Source organism: Pleurodeles waltl, chromosome 9, assembly GCF_031143425.1.
Source record: "Pleurodeles waltl isolate 20211129_DDA chromosome 9, aPleWal1.hap1.20221129, whole genome shotgun sequence".
Classification (NCBI taxonomy): domain Eukaryota; kingdom Metazoa; phylum Chordata; class Amphibia; order Caudata; family Salamandridae; genus Pleurodeles; species Pleurodeles waltl.
In genome coordinates this window covers 140,917,160-140,937,780 of record NC_090448.1, presented here as the reverse complement: position 1 = coordinate 140,937,780, position 20,621 = coordinate 140,917,160, and the positions used below count along the sequence as shown (strand labels likewise).

Here is a 20,621-nt window from a genome sequence, read left to right as displayed (position 1 = left end):
GCCCACCAGAAGAAGGGTATTTGGCGTGCCATCGCCAAGGAAGTGTGGACCCTGGTGGTCTACCATAGACAGAGCTCCCACTGCCGGAAAAGATGGGAGGACCTGCGCCGCTGGAGCAAGAAGACGGCGGAGGCCCAGCTGGGGATGGCCTCCCAACGTGGAAGGGGTGCCCGTTGCACCATGACCCCCCTGATGTACCGGATCCTGGCGGTGGCATATCCTGAGTTGGATGGGCGCTTGAGGGCATCACAGCAGCCACAAGGGGTGAGTACAGTCTCATTCAGCTGACTCTGCGCGCTTGACGTGGTGTCTGGGTGGGGGAGGAGGGTTGTGGGTTTCCCTTGGCCTGGGCAGACGTGCCAAGGTACATCCATTGTTTTGCAGCCTTAGTGCCACTCCAACCCCAAAGGTGGTAGTTACCCTCTACACCTAGTCAGGCCCCCATGGTTTCCAGCTGTGCATGAAATGGGTCTAGACAGAGTCCCCCATGGGCATGTGCTTTTCCACTGCACTGTTAGTGCATGCGCTAGTCCATAGGGCTGCTCCCTGTGTTTTGTGTCCGCCAACGGTAGTGGTGTTGCAGGCACTGACCATTTGTCTCCTGTGTCTTTCCCCCCCTTTTTGTTTTGTCACCCTGTCCTTGTGTGCATTAGCATCATCTGGCGGAGGAGCATTGGCACCGGAGAAGGAGGGAGCTGCAACCCACATGGCCCAGGAGGGTGAATTTACAGAGTCTGAGGGCACCAGTGGGATGGAGGGCGAGGGGAGCTCCACAGCGGGGACAGGAGCATACACCAGAGACAGCGACTCCTCCTCTGATGGGAGCTTCCTTGTGGTGGCTGGCACCTCTGTGCGCACCGCAACAACAGGTACAACCGCCACCCCCCCCACCAGCACCGCCCTCCCAGCAGCCCCTAATCGAGTTTCCCGTGCCCGCTCACCCAGGAGGGTGGGCATCTCCTTCACCCAGGCACCTCAAGCCCTGCCCCAGTCAGCCCTGCTGCCCTCAGTGAGGAGGCTATTGACCTCCTGAGATCCCTCACTGATGGGCAATCAACCATTTTGAATGCCATCCAGGGTGTCGAGACGCATTTGCAGCAAACAAATGCATACCTGGAGGGCATTCATTCTGGCGTGGCAGCCCAAAAGATAGCATTTCAGGCTCTGGCCTCAGCACTGATGGCAGCCATTGTCCCTGTGTCCAGCCTCCCCCCTCCAACTTCCTCTACCCAGACCCAATCCCCTCTACCCCAGCCTATCCCAAGCACACTATCAGACCAGTATGCACACTCATCAACACACAAGAGTGGACATGGCAAACATAAGCACCACACATCCCACAGGCACTCACACAAGCACCATACCCATACAGACACACCAGCATCCACTGCCTCCACTGTGTCCCCCTCTTCCACGTCCTCCTCCTCCCTCCCTGTCTGGTCTCCACTCACACCTGCATGCACTACATCCTCAGCCACTACCTCCATCAACAGCACGCCCATCACCACACATCGCTCAAGTGCAATCACCACCCCCACTACCATGCACACGTCCCCTGTGTCCTCTCCCAGTGTGTCTGTGAGCCCTCCTCCCAAAGTACACAAACGCAGGCACAACCCCACCCGCCAACAGCCATCCACCTCACAACAGCCTCCGGCCTATGCACCTTCACCCAAATCCAGCAGATGTACACCTCCTACAACCACTACCTCTTCCTCCACTCCCAAACCTCCTCCATCTTCCCGTCCCACTGTGTCTAAGAAACTCTTCCTGGCTAACACTGACCTCTTCCCTACACCCCCGCCCTTCCCCTAGGGCCAGGATGTCCAGGTCCCAGCCCAACACCTCAGCCACCAAATCCTCCAGCACTGTGGTCTCAGCAAGTCCAGTCACATCGCGGGCGGCACCCATCAGTACTGCCAGTGTGCCACCTAGCGAGGCCAAGGATCAGCCCATTTCGCCACCTGCCAAGGTGAAGAAGGTGACCACATGCCATAAGGAAAAGCCGCACCAACCACCCAGTAAGGGCTCCTCCAAGCCAAAAGGGGACAGTGCCAATGGACCAGCAGTGACATCCAAGGTGGGGAAGGGATACAAGGCGAAGGGGAAGTCAGGACAGGGCACAGAGCCTCTGGCTGAGGGGCCAGTGTCACCCCTTCTGGCAACAAGAACAACAACCTGTACAGCGGTGGACACCGCCACCTGCACGTCTGCTGCCTATTCAACAGTCCCCAGCATCATCCCCAGTGGGCAGCCGTCAGAGGCTGCAGGAGACGTCCTGCTGTCTCCCTCCACAGGTGCTGACACAATCACTACCGGCAGCACCTCCGCCACAGACACTGCTACAACCACTGCCACCAGCCCCGGGACGTGCTCAGACAGTGCCACCACAGCTGACATGGCTAACATCCCCAGTGGGCAGCCGTCTGAGGCTGCAGGAGACGTCCTGGACCCTGCACAGCATACTGAGGCACGCCAACCAGCACTGTTTGTACCAGCAGGTGGCTGGGAAAGTCGCAACAGGGTGTAGTGTGTCTCTGCCTCCATGCAGTATCATGCTACCTGTTCCCAGGCAATCTACTGGCACCCACACCCAGGTGAGGGAATGGGACCTGCCACACTGCATGTGATGCACTCTGGGCACAATGCCTCCTCCAGAACCCGTGGAGAAAAGCATCCACTCACACAGTACTTGGCAGGATGAAGCACTCTGGGCACAATGCCCCCTCCAGAACCAGAGGAGAAAAGCATCCACTCACACAGTCCTTGGCAGGATGAAGTACTCTGGGCACAATGCCCCCTCCAGAACCAGTGGAGAAAAGCATCCACTCACACAGTCCTTGGCAGGATGAAGCACTCTGGGCACAATGCCCCCTCCAGAACCAGTGGAGAAAAGCATACACTTACACAGTCCTTGGCAGGATGAAGCACCCTGGGCACCATGCTCCCTCCAGAACCAGTGGAGAAAAACATCCACTTGAGAGACTGTGGCTTTGCACTCCCCAGGATAAAGTAGTGGGCAAACCACCTACTTGAGAGACTTGAGAGACTGTGGCTTTGCATTCCCCAGGATAAAGCAGTGGGCAAACCACCCACTTGAGAGACTTGAGAGACTGTGGCTTTGCACTCCCCAGGATAAAGCAGTGGGCAAACCACCCACTTGTGAGACTTGAGAGACTGTGGCTTTGCACTCCCCAGGATAAAGCAGTGGGCAAACCACCCACTTGTGAGACTTGAAAGACTATGGCTTTGCACTCCCCAGGACCAAACTGTGGGCATGGAGCCCCCTCGTGGAGCAGTGGCGTCGTCCGTTCATCCAGCTGAGGTGCTCCCCTCCCGCTCCCCCTGAGGTGCCTGTTTATTTTCGATCTGATGCCCCGGATGTGTTCTCTCCGTTTCGAGTCAGGTATCATGTGTGGGCTTCGCCCATGCATTTTGGGACCACTGGTCCACGGACAATGATTACAATACTATCTGGACTTGTGTAGTTGCTGTACATATGTGTATATACTGATGATTTACATTTATCTTGGCCTATCTGATTTTTCGATGATTACACTTGTTACAATCATTTCATTTTGTCCTTGCATTCTTCCAGGGGGTGACGGGGTGTAAATGTAATGTTGTTGCATGTATTTGTGTGTATGTTGCTGTGGGTGAGGGTGGGGGTGGGGGTGTTGCGTGTGTGTGTGTCACTCTCTCTTTCCTCCCCCCTCCCCTGTGTGCTAGGTGCAGTACTCACAGTGGTCGTCACCGGCGTCTTTGTTGCTCCTGGTAGAAGAGGAGGTAAACCAACATGGGCAGGACCTGTAACTCGGGCTCCATGGCGTCCTGGTTCCTCGTTGGGTGTCGAAGGGTGAGTGGTTTCCGTTCCAAGTCCTGTTTCTGCTGTGCTTTGGATGCCGTTGGTACCGCCCCGGAAAAGGTGGCAGGATTGGTGCCTTGTAATACAGTGGGCGGTACATTGTGTTCCGCCTGTCTGTTGGTGGTTACCGATGCGGTGTTTGTTTCTACCGCCGTGGCGGTCAGAGTGTTAAAGTGGCTGTCTATGTTGGCGGTTTCCGCCATGGTCGTGATTCCATTTTTTTTTTATGCCGGCCTGTTGGCGGTATTACCGCCGCTTTAACACCTACCGCCAGGGTTGTAATGAGGGCCATAGTAATGTGTTTTATATGTCCTGACAGTGAAATATTGCTAGATTCGTTTTTCACTGTTGCAAGGCCTGTCCCTCTCGTAGGTTAACATGGGGGCTACCTTTAAATCTGATTAAAGTGTAGATTACCTTTCGGAGCGGATAGGCATGTGGAGTTTGGGGTCTCTGAGCTCGCAATTTAAAAATACATCTTTTAGTAAAGTTGATTTTAAGATTGTGTGCTTGAAAATGCCACTCTGTGGCTTCCCTGCCTGGTTCAGTTTGACAGTTGGGCTGGTTGCACCTCTCACTAGACAGTGACACAAAGGGAGCTGGGGTGTAGTCTGCATTTCCTGATGAGCCATCTGTGGTAGGAGGGAGGGGAGGAGTAGTCACTCACATCTGAAAGGGCTGTGCCTGCCCTCACACAATGCAGTCTCCAACCCCCTGGTGAGTGTCTGGGTCCTGGCCTGGGCAAGGCAGAATTTCACAATCAAGAGAGTCTTTCCTTTGAAGTAAGCCTACTTCAAAGAGGAAATGGGTATAAGAAGGGCACCCAAAACCACAGACTTTAGAACACTTCTGGAAACCAAGAAGAACCCCTGCCTGGAGAAGAGCTGGAGAGCTGAGGAAGAAGAGCTGCCCTGCTTGTGACTGTGCTTTGTGGAGCTAAACTGCAGTTGCTGCTTCTGCCTGTGCTAGAGGACAAAGAATGGACTTTGTGTGCCTTCCATCTTGTTAAGAACTCTACAAAGGCTTGATTTAGAGCTTGCCTCCTGTTGTTTGAAGTCTAGGGGACAGAAAAGACTTCTCTCTGCCAGCACCTGGAGTCTCTGGAGATACTGTCACTCTGCCAAGTGGTGCCATCCATTTCCTGGGACCCTGAAAGGAGAAGCTGGCAGCCCAGGAGTGAGAAACTCACGCAGAGACCGCTGTGTGGGGAAAAGATCGACGTGACTCTGATCTGCGACTGAAATTCGACGTGCCGCTGGCTTCGAGGCTGAAAATCGACGCTCGTCTGCAACGCGACTGGAAGATCGACGCCCGCGGCTGGGGAAATGACGCACAGCATCGCTGACGGAGGCTGGTGAGATCGCAACCCATGCTGCGTGGTTTTCAGACCATTGTGTGGCTGAATTTCTGACGCAAACACTACTGGGCGTGTAAAAATGATGCACAGCCTGCCTAGACCCGAGAGTACTGACCGGGTCGATGCATCGCTCTCCTGCAGAGAGAAGAAACGACGCACGCCGACCCGACTAAAGGAGAAACAACGCAAGGTCTCGCTCGTGAGTGATATTGACGTATCCCAAGCCCTTTTTGACGCACACTCGCCCGAGCGGGGTCATTTTTGATGCACCCAAGGTACATTTTCACACTAACAGCGTTAGTGTGTGCTTAAAATTACATGACGACTCTTTTTGCATTTGTAGTGATAACTTGACTTGTGTATTGTGGATTTTTGTCATTTTGGTCTTGTTTTGTTTAGATAAGTATTTTCTAGTTTTCTAAACCTGTGTTGTGCCATTTTGTAGTGTTTTCATTGAGTTACTGTGTGTGTTGGTACAAATACTTTGCACCTAGCACCCCAAAGTTAAGCCTACTGCTTGTGCCAAGTTACCAAGGGGGTAAGCAGGGGTCAGCTGAGGGTGATTCTCTTTTACCCTGACTAGAGTGAGGGTCCTTGCTTGGACAGGGGGTAACCTGACTGCCAACCAAAGACCCCATTTCTAACAGTCTCACACTCAGAGGTGGATGCCTGTCTGCCTATACCAAAACATCTTGCAATACAGAATGGGCAAAGTGACCGTCCCGCCTCACCCCGAAGTCCAAGTAATAGTGCTTCTCAAAACTATGGAGGGAGGCCCACGTTGCAGCTTTACAAATGTCAACTACAGAGACACCTCTAGCTAAAGCAGAAGTAGAAGACTTATCTCTAGTAGATCTAGCTCTAATACCTTCAGGTGGTTCTTTGCCATAGTGTAGCAGATATTTATGTAGAGGATGATCCATTTGGACAATGTCCTCTAATGCACTGCTCTTCCTTTGGGGTCCAAGCAGTGAAGCCTTTCCTCCTCTTTAGATGGATGTGGAGGAGGATAGAAAGTAGGGAGGGTGATAGACTGCCCCCAAGTGGAAGTGAGTAACCACCCTTAGTAAGAAAGCATGCCTGGTTCTCAATACCAACATATCTGCATAGAAAGTAAGGGGGCTTTACACTTAATGCAATTCACTAACATGTCTAGCCGATGTTATGGACACCAGAAAAATAGTTTTGAAACTAAGTAGTCTCAAAGGACACCATGTACTTTAAATGAAGTACCCTTAAGGTAAGTTAGTACCAAATTAAGATCCCACTGAGGCATAATAAACGGAATAAACAGAGTGGGAGGGTATTTGTTAGTAAGTCCCTTAATAAACCTTAACACTATAGGGAACTTAAACAAAGAGTGTTGATTAAAGTAAACAAAGAAACACCGAAAGGGCACCCAAATATCTATTAACTGTTGCAACTGCACAACCTTGTTGTGCTAGGGAAAGAGCAAAACGTAAAATATCAGACAAATAGTTTTAAAGGATCATTTGATTTTTCTTCACTCCATTTTACAAACGTAGCCCATCTGCCAGCATAAACCAATTTGGTGGAATGTCTTCTGGTCGATAAAATAACATCCACCACAACAGGGGCGAGAGAAAAAAGAACTCAGGTTGCCATGTTCAATCTCCAGGCATCTAGGTGCTGGCTTTTGAAGATGAGGGTGTAGAACCTGCCCCTGCGACTGCAAAAGGAGGCCAGCATGCAAGGGAGATGGAGCAGAAGGCACCGCCAGAGGTGAAGAAGGTCTGTGTACAACACCCTTCGCAGCCTATACACAGCTATTAATATGACTGGGCCCGGTCTTGGTCTCAGAACATGAGGAATCGAAGGTCTGGGCGGAAACACAGAAAACAGCAGGGAGTCCCAGGGCAATTGAAACAAGTCCCCCAAAGCTCCCTGCATTCGATACTAGAGGTTGCAGAATGAGAAGCAGCGTGTGTTCTCATGAGTAGCAAAAGGTAGCAAAAGGTCTTGAGAGCTAGATGTATTGCCTGCAATTTCAAGAGATTGATGTATAAAAACTGATCCTCTGGAGACCGAAGTCCAGATCCCTCAGATAAGCTCCCCACTCTAAGGTGGAGGTATCCATTATCACTGTGGTCACTGGAGGTGTGAGACAGCCTGCCCCCCACTGTCAAAGATCCGCTGCAGTGTCTCTAGAGATCCTGACTAACTCTTTGAGATCCCCTTTGTGTTGAAACCACTGCGGCGGCACTACTGGACAGCCCTCATATGCAGCGTATATGGGCGATCAACAGAATGCAAGAATCCATCAGATCTACTAGGCACAAGACTGTCAGGACTGGAACCATACCTCCGTAATCATAGCCTGAATGTTGAGAATCCTCTGAGGAGGAGGGTAGGCTTGTAGTGTTCAGTACTGCCCCTATGAACAAGGTGTGAGGAGAGGGCTCTAGGTGAGATTTGGGCATGTTGATGGAAAATCCCAGGTTGCACAGCAACTGCACTGTCAACTGCAATTGGTGCAACACCAGCACTGGAATCTTGGCTTTGATTAGCCAATCGGTCAGGTACGGGAATATTGGTATTACCTACCTTCTGAGATACACTGCAACCACCGCCAGCACCTTCCTGAAGGCTCGAGGTGAGGAAGTAAGACCAAATGGAAGGACCACACTCAAACTTATAATATTGAGACTCCACCATCCAGAGATATTTCTGGTGTGATTTCAGAATGGGAATGTGATAATACGCATCCTGCAAATCGATCAAGACATTCCAGTCTTCCTTCTCCAGTGCAAGAAGCACCTGTGACAGGGTCAGCAGCTTGAACTTTTGTTGTTTGATGAAATAGCTCAAAATCCTGAGGTTGAGGATTGGCAGCAAACAGCTGTCTTTTTTGGGAATCAGGGAGTACCAGGAATAGCATCCCTGACCCCGTTCCTTCCCTGGAAACAATTCTACTGCACCCTTTTGAAGTAGATTTTGAACCTCCTGTTGGAGGAACAGTAGATATTCTTCGGCTCAAAACCTTTTTTGGGGAAGAAAGGGTGGGGGGAAACTCCTGGAAGGGTAGAGAGTACCCATTTTCCACAATATCCAAAACCCAAAGATCTCCACAGTGATAGAAAACAGGCCACCTGTCCTCCCACTGGACAAGCATACTCCACGATGGCGGAACTAAGGCTGCTTTCCTACAGCAATGGTAGAGGGGTTGGAGGAGAAGTAGGAAGATGGCTGATGGGCAGCTACACATTGTCTACCTGGGCCCTGCCCTCTACAACTCCTATAGAGAGGATTGGAGGGCTGCTGCTGCGGTTGTTGCTGGTTTTGGCTCCTTCAGCAAAAGGAGAAGTTCCAGTCAAACCCCCAGAACCTACAAATCTGCCTGTAATCTTTAAATTGTGTTTGAAAACCCAACGATCTTGCTGTCGCTTTACTGTCCTTTAATCTCTCCAAGGCAGAATCTGCATCTCCGACCCTGCGGTCCACAGAGGACCGCTGGTGGCATTAGGGGTGGCATTAGGAGCCGGCCTACCGCCGTGGTTTCCGTGGCGGTAGCACACCCTGGGGATAGGGCTACCAGTGACAGGGAATTCCTTCCCTTTAACCGGTAGACGGCTCCCACACCACAAAGCACCTGGTCCCCCCCACCCCACTACAGTCACAGCACCCCCACCCCTCTACTCACATAGCACCCACTACCCCTAATCCCCCTCCCCGCATACATGCACACAGACAACTACACGCACCATGCATACACTCGTTCACCTACACTTCCAGACACGCATCCACTCACTCACCCATACATGCATTCACTCACACTCATCCATACACACATTCACTCACACATACTTACACCCATACACACAAACATCCCACACGCATACTCACACTGACATGCAGACACGCACTCACTTCAACATTCATACATGCATTCACTCACACACATACAACCACACATACACAACACTCACAGTTGCATTCACACATGAACACACACATTCATACACACATGCAGACACCACACACTCACGCATCACACTCTACCCTCTCACCCCCCTCTCCTGTCGGACGCCTGACTTACCTTGTCCGTTGAGGAGGTCGTCCGGTAGGGAAGGGGTGCTGCCACCGCCGCCAGAGCCCTGCCAGCAGGGCATTGCCAGACCGTATTAAAGGTCTTAATACGACTGGTGGCGTCCTACTGGGGAGGGGGGTGCAGGTGGTGGCAATGCCAGAATGCCACCGCCCGCCAGCATGGCTACTACCGGATATCTGCCCACAGTTTAGCGGAAATTCGTCAGTACCCATTATATGGCGGGGGAAGACCGCCAGCACTGGCGGTCTTCTGGCACCCGTGGCTTTGGATGCCTCGCTCAGAGACGGCCAAAGTCATAATGAGGGCCTATGTATGATGTGTCTTAAAGCTGCTGAGAAAAGTAATGACAGGGGTAACAATGTGAATCTTCAAAATCCAAATGTGGTAGATTAGAATAAGGGGTGGCGGGTAGCAGGATTTATGATGCTCTATGAAATGGGCATGAAGACTTCACTAATGAGTTCATATTTTGTTGGCATTACTCTTGCTAACATTGGGTAAACCTTTGTAACTGCCTTCTTTCTTCAACTTGCTGATATATTTATTACGTATTTGTATTCTGTTTTACTACTTTTCATTTATAAGCCCACATTGCTGCCTGACAGATGTCCAGGACTGGGATTCCACGTGCCACTGCCATGGTCGCAGCCTCTCCTCTGGTGGAATGGGCCCTTAAGCCCTCCAGAGGCTGATTCCAGGCTGGGGCATAGCAAATTTTAATACAGAGAACAACCCAGCGTTAAATGGTTTGCTTCTGTACTGTCCGACCTTTCTTTGCTCCACATGTCCCATGAAAAGTTGGTCATCCACCCGAAACTCTTTTGTGTGTTCAAGGTAGAACGACAATGCTCTTTTGAGTCCAGAGGTGGAGTTGCTCCTCTTCTTTAGAGGGATGTGGAGGAGCATAAAAGATGGGCAGATTTACAGACTGTCTCTAATGGAATGGGGTCACCACTTTTGAAAGGAAAAAGGCCCTACTGCGAAGCACCACTTTATCTGGAAACACTGTCAAATATGAAGGCTTGGATGACAAAAAGCCAGCAGCTCACTCATCCTCCTGGCAAATGTTATTGATACTAGAAAGGCTGTCTTGATGGTAAGCAGTCAGAGGGGCAATTGTGAAGCAGCTCGAAAGGAGCACAAATAAGGTAGGTGAGAACCTGATTAAGGTCATGCTGAGGCATGATAAAGGGCGATGGGGGAAACATATGTACAAGCCCTTTGAATAGTGGACTTAAATAAAGAGGGTTGGTCAGGTAGACGCCGGAAGGTAGACCAGAGAGCCCTGCTGGTCAAGGGTAGGAATGAAGAGAAGAATATCAGAAAGAGAGGCCAAAAGACGGGTCCATCCGCAGGTGTATACAATCTTGGTAGAGGGACGCCTGGCTGCAATAATAACATTACAGACTTTGGGAGGAAGGTTAAAAGCTGTCAACTGTTGCTGCTCAATCTCCACACAAGAAATCCTAGAGTTGACAGGTTCGAGTGGAGGACCCTCCCCTGCTGCTGCAATAGAAGATCCTCCCAAAGGGCAGCCATTATCAGCAGATCAATGCCCATTTTCAGAAGCTTGGGATACCCGCTTTTCCATGCACAGTCCGGAGCCACAAGGATGAATTGGGCCCGGTCATTCTAGATCCTCTTGAGAACCCTGGGAAGAAGTGGTATTTGGGGAAGGCATACAGGAGGCCTGAACTCCACTCGAGATGCCAAAGATTCTCTGAGCAATAGCTGCCTTGGAAGCTCCAACACGTGAAACTGCTGACATTGCAAGTTTTCTTCGGAAGTGAAAAGATCTAACCAAGGCTCTCCCAACTGCTGAAAAAGCCCTTGCGCCACCTCCGAATGAAGATGCCACTCATGATCTGCTAGGCATCAAAGGCTGAGTTGCCCGTCCTGGCGTTCAGAGAACCTGACAGGTTGTTGAGGGAAAGGAGTCTGCCTTTGAACCAATCGCGGTTCATCAGCCACCACTGCAGATCGTTTTCAGTTCTCTCCGAGATCTGGAACATGTCAGAGAGATTCCCATGATCCTGCACCCACTGCATCTTCAGGTCCTACTGCAGAGCCCGCATTTGCCATCTCGCATGATTCACTAACAGAATGCAGGAGGCCATGAGCCCAGCAGCCTCAGAGTCATTCTCACTGAAATCCAGGACAGAGGCTGAAACATCGGGATCATAGTTTGAATATCCTGTACTCGCTCCTTGGGAGGATAAGCCCAAAACTGCACTGTGTCCAGAACTGCTCCGATGCAAAGAGCATCTGAGAAAGATTTAAATGTGACTTTGGCACGTTTATGGTGAACCCCCGGCAAATGCAGGAGGTTTGCCGTAGACTAGTGGGAGATGACAGCCTGGGGTGAACTTGCTTTCAACAGCCAGTTGTCGAGAAAGGGGGCGACTGAATGCCTGATCTCTGCAGATGAGCTGCAACCACCGCCATCACCTTGGTGAATACCCGATCAGTGCTGGTAAGGCCAAAAGGGAGCACGGTGAACTGAAAGAGCTTGTGACCTACCTTGAGCTGTAGGTAACGTCTGTGGGCCAGCACGAATGGGATGTGGAAATACACATCCTGCAAGTCCAATGCTACTACCCAGTCTCCTTGATCTAGGACAGACAATACCTGAGCTAAAGTGAGCATCTTGAATTTCTCCTTCTTGAGGAAGAGATTGACAAGTCTGAGGTTTAGAACAGGTCGAGGACCTTTGCTCTTTTTGGGTATCAGAAAGTAGCTGGAATAGCAACCACTATCTGCTTCTGACATCGAAAACCTTTCTATGGCTCCCTTGGCCAAGAGAGCCGTAACTTCCTCTAGGAGTAAGGATAGATGATCCTCCGTCAGCTATTCTTACGTCGGCAGTATAGGTGGAGGATAAGATTAGAAGGGAAGGGAGTAGCCCCCCTGAATGATCTGCAAGACAAATTTGTTCAATGTAATGGACTGCCAGTGGAGGAGAGGATGATGGATTCTCCCTCCAACTGGACACCCATGGTCTTGCAGAACCAGACTAGGAGGGCTTAGAGGCTGCAGCTGCTGGGAGGGTTGGTGGCAGATGACTTCTGGCTACCTGTCCCACAGGGATGGAATGCACCACGCTCATGCAAAGTTTGGGGCGCATGTGCAGGACAGTGGCTGGCATTGGGCTGGTGTGGTGGCACACCCCTTCCTTACCCTCAAAAGGGGCAAAAGGCAGACTGGGACGTAGGGTCACTGAGAGTCCCATGGACTAGGCCGCAGCCCGCGTGTCCTTGAAGCGCACCAGCACTGAGTCTGCCTTCTCACCAAAAGACGAGTCCCGTAGAAAGGCATGCACATGAGGTTGGCCTGGACATCCCCCAAAAAGCCACATGATCTCTACCAGGTGTGGCATCTAAGAGCCACTGTTGACGAAACCGCTCTGCCCAGTGGGTCAGTACTGTCCAATCCATGCCTAATGGTGAACTTTTCTGCATCTCTCCTGTTTTTTACCACTTAAGAGAGGATGCCCCGAGTCTTCTTTGGAACCTGTGGCAGGACTTGCGCAACTGTATCCCACAGAATATGGGAATAATGGCCCAAAAGGCATGTGGTGTTCACCGAACGCAGTGCGAGGAAGAAAAAAAGTTTCTTCCTTAAGGTGTCCAGCCTTTTGGATTCCTTGCCCAGGGAAGCAACAGGGAATGCACCATTGGAAGTTGAGGCTTGGATTACCAAACTCGCAGGGGTGGGTGTTGACTGAGGAAACTTGGGTCACCCAGGGCAGGAGGACGGTAGTGGGCAATTGTCCTGTTCACAGGAGCCCATGTGCTGGGCTTGGAGCATTACCAATAGGATATCAGTCAGTGCTTCACTGAAAAGGAGCAGGGGTTCTGAAGAGGGAGCTTGGGGCTGAAGCACTTCTATCAAGAGGTTAGTCTTGACTGCAACCAAGAGAAGTCTGAGGTCAAGAACATGCGCTGCCCTCTTCACCACTATTGCATTTGATGCTCCCTCCTCCATAGCCACAATAGGGAGAGAAAGCAACCCAGTATCTGGAGATGTGTTCAGTCCACTGGCATCTCCAATTTCCTCATACCAGTTCAAAGATGTTCCCAACTGGTATTCTAGAGGGGCCAGTGACCCCTCCCATGTTTCCGCCAAGCCTTGCTGCTCAGAAAATTTGTCAGGCAGTGATCTAAGACCAATGGGCCCTGTTGGCACAATAGTTGGCGTCAAGCAATGCAGTTCTGACTCCTCTGGGATTAGGATGGGGTTGGCGCTGCCGGTTGGTGTCAGCACCGCCGGGTGCATCAGCATTGGGACTGGCACCGGAGAAGGTCGTATTGGCATGACCGGCACCAGTCTGGATTCACAATCGGATCCACAAGGGTATATCAGAGCTGAGGACAAAGCCGCAGGCGCTGAATCTGATGAGGCCCCCTCTGACTCCATGGGGCCCAAAGGCAAGCCGGTGGCTGGCATAGTCAAAGACGTGGCGCATGCCCTCAACAAATTCCCTTAAATGAGCGGGGGTCACTTCAACTCACAGAAAAGGAGGGAGGCTCGAAGTTGGACCTGGAAATTGCTCCACAGAACCAAGCCTGGAACGCTGATGTTCCGTAGTCGCTGCGTCGGCAGACAGACGAGGAGAAATCAAAGCAAGCTTTGACTTCTTATGCTTCTTATGCCTCTTTCCCGAATGTCCCGAAGACCTGGAGTGGGACGAAGAGGAATCAGGGCTCCTGGTAGCAGTTCTGAGACCTTATCCTCAATCGGGACTTCCAAGGAGTCATGCTAAGTGGTGTTGAATGTTGGACCGCAAGCCGTTTTAGGAACCTCTCCCTCAAAGCCTTCGGCACCATGGCCCAGCAGACTGAGCATGATTTTGAGTCGTGGTTGTGCTCGAGACACCCTAAACAGACCAAATGGGGGTCTGTAACCGACATGGCGACAGGCGCCACATGGTTTGAAACCTGCCTTTCTAGTAGAAATCCCTCGACACACTCACAAAACTGTAGACAAAAAATCGATAATATCTGTCAAAAAGTGACAGAGGGGTAGCTCTTCTCCGGATCAGCACTAACTGCCATGGAAAGAGAGGAACTGATGTTCGTGTGCCTGGGTGGTGCCTATATAGGTGACCGCTCCATCACTTCTGGCACCAATGATGCCAACGCGTGGAACCAAATGAAGCCATCTGAAGGCACGCAGGGTTACTGCTCATGCAACAGTCTTCTGGATCCAGTCTGACGCCTGGGGAAATTCAAAGCTAAATTTAAAGTTAAGTAATCTGCAGCTAGATGTCTCTATCAGATTCATGGTTTAGGGTAGGTACAGATAAAAAACTCTGGGCCTCATGTACAAATATTACTTTTAAGAAATCATACATTTCGACATTTAATCATTGGCAATTCGCAGTTTCTTATCAGGAATGTACTAAAATGAATTCAGTAAAACTGCACGACTTTTACTGAATGCATCTATATTTTGCAAACCAACCTATGTACGAATAGGCTGGCTCACAAAATACACAATCATAGTGGGGCACAATTCGATCTACCTCCTGAATAGGCATGTGGTGGGTCGCAAATTGCAACCCACTATGATTGGCTATACATTCAGAGGCATGGTGGCCAGCTGAGGTTAGAAGACCACCATGTCTGTGATTGGCTAAAAATAAAAAGCTATCTTTTTTTTTTAATGCAGCCCGTTTTTCTTGAAAAAACATTATGCAAACCTTTTTTGGGAGCACTGCCTGATCCTAAAAAGGTTTTTGTGAACATTCACAAAGTAAAAGTGCTCTCCTTGAGAGGAGAGCACTTGTGTGTGAATGGCTAACAATCTCCCTTGAGGAGGTGGACAAATATTAATGTTTTGCAACTAAATTTCGGTCGCAAAAAAGTAATGCATTCCTAAAGGAATCAATACCTGTAAGAGACGCCGTTGGCAAACCCGTTCCGCACACTGATTCAGTATGTATTCCTAAACCCAAATTGCGATTTGGTAACATTTTACTGAATCGTTGTTTGGGTTTGGCAACAGGAAAACGGGATTTTAAGAATCAGGGCGGTACCGACCATAAAATATCTTAGTACTTGAAGACTTCTGTGCCTTTAACATGTAAGCAAACAGTGCCTCTTATGATGAGGCAGGTGACACATGGCAAGGACTGAAACATTCCAGCACAATCTGGTACCCTGAAAGTGGAAAATAAATCATTCCTAAGGTGTCTATAGCTGGCTGTGACTTAAAAGTTATACAGTAAAGATAAACTCTGAAAGAATAAACAATTTAGGAAATTGAACAAATGGGACCCAAAACAAACCATGCAAAATCTTCTGTTGTTCGGCTGACTTTAAACATATTTCCAAAATAGTAAATTTGTAAATAATTACCTGCATACCAATAACAGCATATATGAAAAACAGCATAGCAATTAGTAAAGCAACATATGGCAGGGCCTGAAAAAGAAAAGCACTCACGTTAATTTTACAATAACTTTATATCACTGGAAATTATACGAAGTCTAATGTTCTTGGTGTTGCAGTATTACATATTAGGAAATTAATAACCAATTACTACCATGAATACTTTAAATGAAACTGGATACTTTTCAAACATACATAATGCATAAGCTTTACTTCATGTCTTGAACTTGCAATTTCACCTGCTTATTTTTCTTAACTAATATTGCATTTATTAAAAAAAAAAATGCTTATTTTCAGCGGTGCAATATATATTTATATACGACGTAAACAAATATTCATAGCAATCATGAAGTATACGGAATAGAGCCAAGTAGGACTGCTTCCATCATGGTGTTCCACCCTTTCCCAGACTGGATGATTCATAGTCCAATTCTAAGCGCAAAAGGAAGACATTTTAAACCTCTGGTGTTAAACTAGTCTAAACAATCGTTTGACAAATCAGAATATGTGAAGGCTGGGAATAAAGTAGTGTTCTGTTAGCCAGTTAAAGATGTCTTGAACAGATATGAATGTATAATTCTTCTTTGGTAATGACTTCCATCATGGACTGACCACAGAACATACCAAACCATTTTAAACTGAATTCTCTAGGCCGTGGATCTCCATAATGGTCTTCTGTAACCAGAGAGATGCGAGTGAACTTATCAGTCTTCAAAGTAATGCATGGGAATTTGGGGCCAGATGTACCAAGAAGGCCTTTTGCGAGTCGGAAATAGCGATTTTAAAGAAATTGCTATTTCTGATTCGCAAAATGCAATGTATCACATTTGCGATTCGGTAATAGCGATTTCTTAAAAATCGCAAATGCTATTACCGAATCGCAAATTGCGATACCGGCTCCATTCGCACCTATGGGCCTACTGGCCCATATCTGCGAATTTTTTGCATTTCCAAAATTGCGATTTCTTAACTAGAAATCGCAATTTTGGAAATGAAAAACCCCAGGGTGCTGGGGGCCTACGGCCCCCTCTGCTGCACCCCAAAATTATTTTTTTCACGAGGTAAGGTGCACTCATGCCAAAAGGGCATGTGTGCTTTACATGTAATTTTAAAAATGCATTTTAAATGCATTTTTTAAATTTGCAGATGGTTACCACCAAGTTCAGCTTGGTGGTAAATAGCGATTCCTAAATGCCCAAATCGCATTTAGGAATTGCTTCATACGTGTGCTAAGGAATCGCAAATAAGGAATCCTTATTTGCGATTTCTTATTTAGAGAGTTGCAACTTGCGACTCTCTAAACAGGGTCGCAATTTTAAGGAATCGCTACTTTAGCGATTCCTTAAAATTGCGTTCAGAATGTCTTTCATACATTCTGAAATGGCTTTTTGCATTCGCAAACGGGCATTTGCACCGTTTGCGAATGCAAAAAACCTTGATACATCTGGCCCTTGGTTCACATTTCCTGTTGTATTACATCTTTTTGGGGAGACTCGTGCTCAAAACGTTGTAACTCCTGATGAGATTACTGCAGCTACTGTAGTGAGGATTAAAAAACAAAGGAGTTTAGCTAATGGCGCAATGTATTACCACTTTCGGTAACACTGTTTATTTGACACTCCAAAAGGAATTATGAGATTAATACATTACTATTTATAGCAACTGAAATACAAAGTTCGCATAACTATATGAGTGCAAGGGTGATTACAATTTTGGACTGTCACGCTTAGGACCGATCATAATACCAATAGCCTCTGTTTCTGTGGTTAGAGTAAAAAGGCAAGTGGCAAGCCAAGTGAAACCCTGTAGAAAGCTGAGCCAACAAGTAGATCAAGGATTTCATTAAAATATTGAAATCCTGCATGTTAAGGAGCTCTCACTTGAAAATGACGTGCAGACGCTTCCCGTAGTGCGTTGCACACCGGCTTCCCTCGTCCCATTAGATGCCTCTGCTAGAGCAGAGGGAAATGCGCGTTCGTTATCATGTACTGCTGGGAGCCTGCCAGATTTGGTGAGAACCCTACTGACTACCGAATGCTGAAACATCTTGCACTGCTGAAACTTCAACGGGACACGTCCAACCGGTAGCATGCAAGATGAGCTACCAGGCCCCTCAATGCAAAGCGTCCAAGTGGTAGCATGCTAGATGAGCTACCAGGTCCCTCGAGCAGCCGCTATTACATAGCCGCTACTCGAAGCTGGCCCCTTCACTGTTTCTTCAATGACTACGGTATCTCTGCACTAGAAGTAAGCAGTAAGTAGAAGTAAGCAGGACATTTGATCGGGGGTGGGGGAAGGTGCGCAAAATCATTTAAAGGGGCGACCAAAGTAAGCAAGGCTGCCGTTATAGGGAAACACCCATGCTTGTTGGGGGCAATCTAAGAGACACTGGCATGAATTGCCAAAGTAATATAAAAGAGAAGAACATGGAAAGGTTGCACAAGATGCTACCTGAGAGGTGGTTAGATATAGAGACAGGGGCGGTCTCCCAACCCCAATCACATGCAACGACTGACCGACTGGTAGTGGCTGCACAATTATAAATAGGAGTACCAGATAACAGAAACAAAAACAACCCACACACCAGTAAAGAGCAGGAAATAGCTTCTACGGTTAGAGAAAAGGAGAAAAGATGGACAACATTGTGGGAATAGATTTGGAAAATTGAGAAGGACAAGTGGGCTCCCTCCCACCTCTTTGCATTAACATGACTTGGTGGAGCAAACAGGGCCACAAAGAACAACGGGAATGTATGTAAATAGCAGAACAGCTGAACTTGTCCCTATATTTCTATGTAGATCAAACACCCAGAACAATGTAGAAGATATTGGTTCTAAGACAACCATCCCACCTCCAATGTACCCCAGGTCAGATGCATTGCAGGGAGAAAATGAATCAGATAAACAGACTCCAGGCAGCTGTAAAAATTTGGAAGCGGTAGCAGAGTCAGTGAACCAGAGGTATATGGACTTTTCGTGTATGGAAACGTATTGGAGATCCACTGTAGAGATTCACACACGTATGCACTTTTAGCCGAGAGGGTTTGTGCAATGGTTTGTGCAATTGCAGAGATATGAGGCACTTTAAGCATGTGGACACTTCAGCAACTCAGCACTTTGGCACACAATACTTTAAGCTTTTAATGGAACTGGGAATACATCTAAGATACACCTTTGAGGCACTACAGATGGCCTTTAAGGTAGGTGGGGTGAAGATAGCACAGTGCAGGTTAGATTTGAAACCCTTTAATGCAGGCCATAATGCAAAGAAATAGGGCAGGCTTGGTTCAAGATATTTTAGCGCTCACCCCAAGCAAAGCCACTTACTCATCTATTCAGGTTTTCACACTCATGCAATAATTATTTGGCAAGCGATACGCACAGTACTCCAGATCTCCGCTGTGTTCTAAACATGTATCATGGTTGGACATTCAAGGGGGGTCCAGGAAGCATGGGTTTGTCTTAATTGTTTTAGATTCAATGGCAGGATTGCCGATGCTGGCCAAAGCTGGTCATTGAGCAAAATGATAGAAGGAGATGAGAATATAAAATGACAGTTTGAAAGTTATTTCATTCAATGTCAACAGCTTATTAGAAGGCTAAAGCAATTGAGGATTGCTTAAAACCCTGATATTGCCCTAATTCAGGAGGCTCATTTTAGGGAGGGGGCAAAACAAAGCTACATAAAGTTTACAAATTGGTCTGGGTTTGAAAGTACAGCTAGCGATATGGCAGCACACGGGGGGTGGCAATTTACATAAATAAGCATCTTAAATATCACATTAGCACTTTTCAAACAGACCAAGGGAGGGCCGGGGGAAGGTCAGTGGGCTAATAAATGGTATTAGAACAATTGTTGCAACAATCTATGTCCCCATTGTTGATGACACAGCCCTTCTGAATGAGCTTTTCCAGTTATTGATAGCCATCTGAGATAAATTAATTCCGGGAGGAGATTTTAATTTTCTTCCGAACCCAGAGCTAGACTAATCAACTAATACTCAAAAAGAAAGTAAGCCTCAAACTGCGAAATTAATATTTCAATACATAAAAGCCCTCAACCTAGTCGATTTATGGAGAAATAAATACCAGACTCAGCAAGAGTACACCTGTGTCTCGGAAGGATACTAATCAGTGATGAAACAAGATTATATTTTATCCTCTCTGATCTACGCTTATCTAACTACAGCAATATAATAGATGGTTTCTCTGACCACTCATTAATCGAAGTGTCGGTGACAGTGATAGAACTTGATAAGTCGACTGGTAGATGGTTCTTTAGGAAGGTGAAATTATAGGATGAGGTTTAGACCAATGTAATTGACAATGAGATTGCTAACTATTTTAAACTGCCAGTGTAGAAATTGGGATGTGTTTAATGCCACAATCAGTGCCTGCGTCACTTCTAGGAACATTACAGAAAAAAAGCATCTCACAGAAAGGAGAACATGGCTAGAACAGGAACTGAAGATGGCCAATGAAAACTTTTTTATGGCACAAAACACATATTAACAATATTAACACATATTAACAAATAGGGGCTCAGGAAAATAAAACAGCCAATACAATATTACAACTATGAGCAGGGCTATATTTCCAACAGTGCCTATCTACAAAAGACCTACAAAGAGAGTGAATACTTAGGGAGATTCTTAGCCTGGTTGGGCCTGGAGAGGAGGACACAGAATATCCTTACATCCCTCTATGAGGAAGAAACCAAGACACAGATTTTTGATCCCAAGCAGATTCAAGATGAATTTCAGAAGCACTATGAGCATGTGTATAGTACAGAGCAGGGGTTTGACATCAAATAGCTTTGACTCTTTTTGAGTAGAAGTTCCATCCCCAAGCTAAGGCAAAGACAAGCAAGTGTTTTGGTGGCTTTGTTTACTTTAGATAAAGACGATGAAGTCATCAAATATTTAGCCAACTGGAAGAG

The 20,621-nt window shown here is 47.9% G+C and overlaps 1 protein-coding gene across 2 annotated transcripts in view; it reads right to left on the bottom strand.

The window, feature by feature from the left end:
* Positions 1-20,621, bottom strand: part of CACNA1D (calcium voltage-gated channel subunit alpha1 D) — a 1,248,477-nt gene that overhangs the window by 292,842 nt on the left and 935,014 nt on the right. For both annotated transcript variants that reach the window (XM_069206436.1, XM_069206437.1), the window contains exon 32: positions 15,651-15,716. In XM_069206436.1, the coding sequence (XP_069062537.1) occupies positions 15,651-15,716 (66 nt within the window). The remainder of the gene's footprint in view (positions 1-15,650; positions 15,717-20,621) is intronic.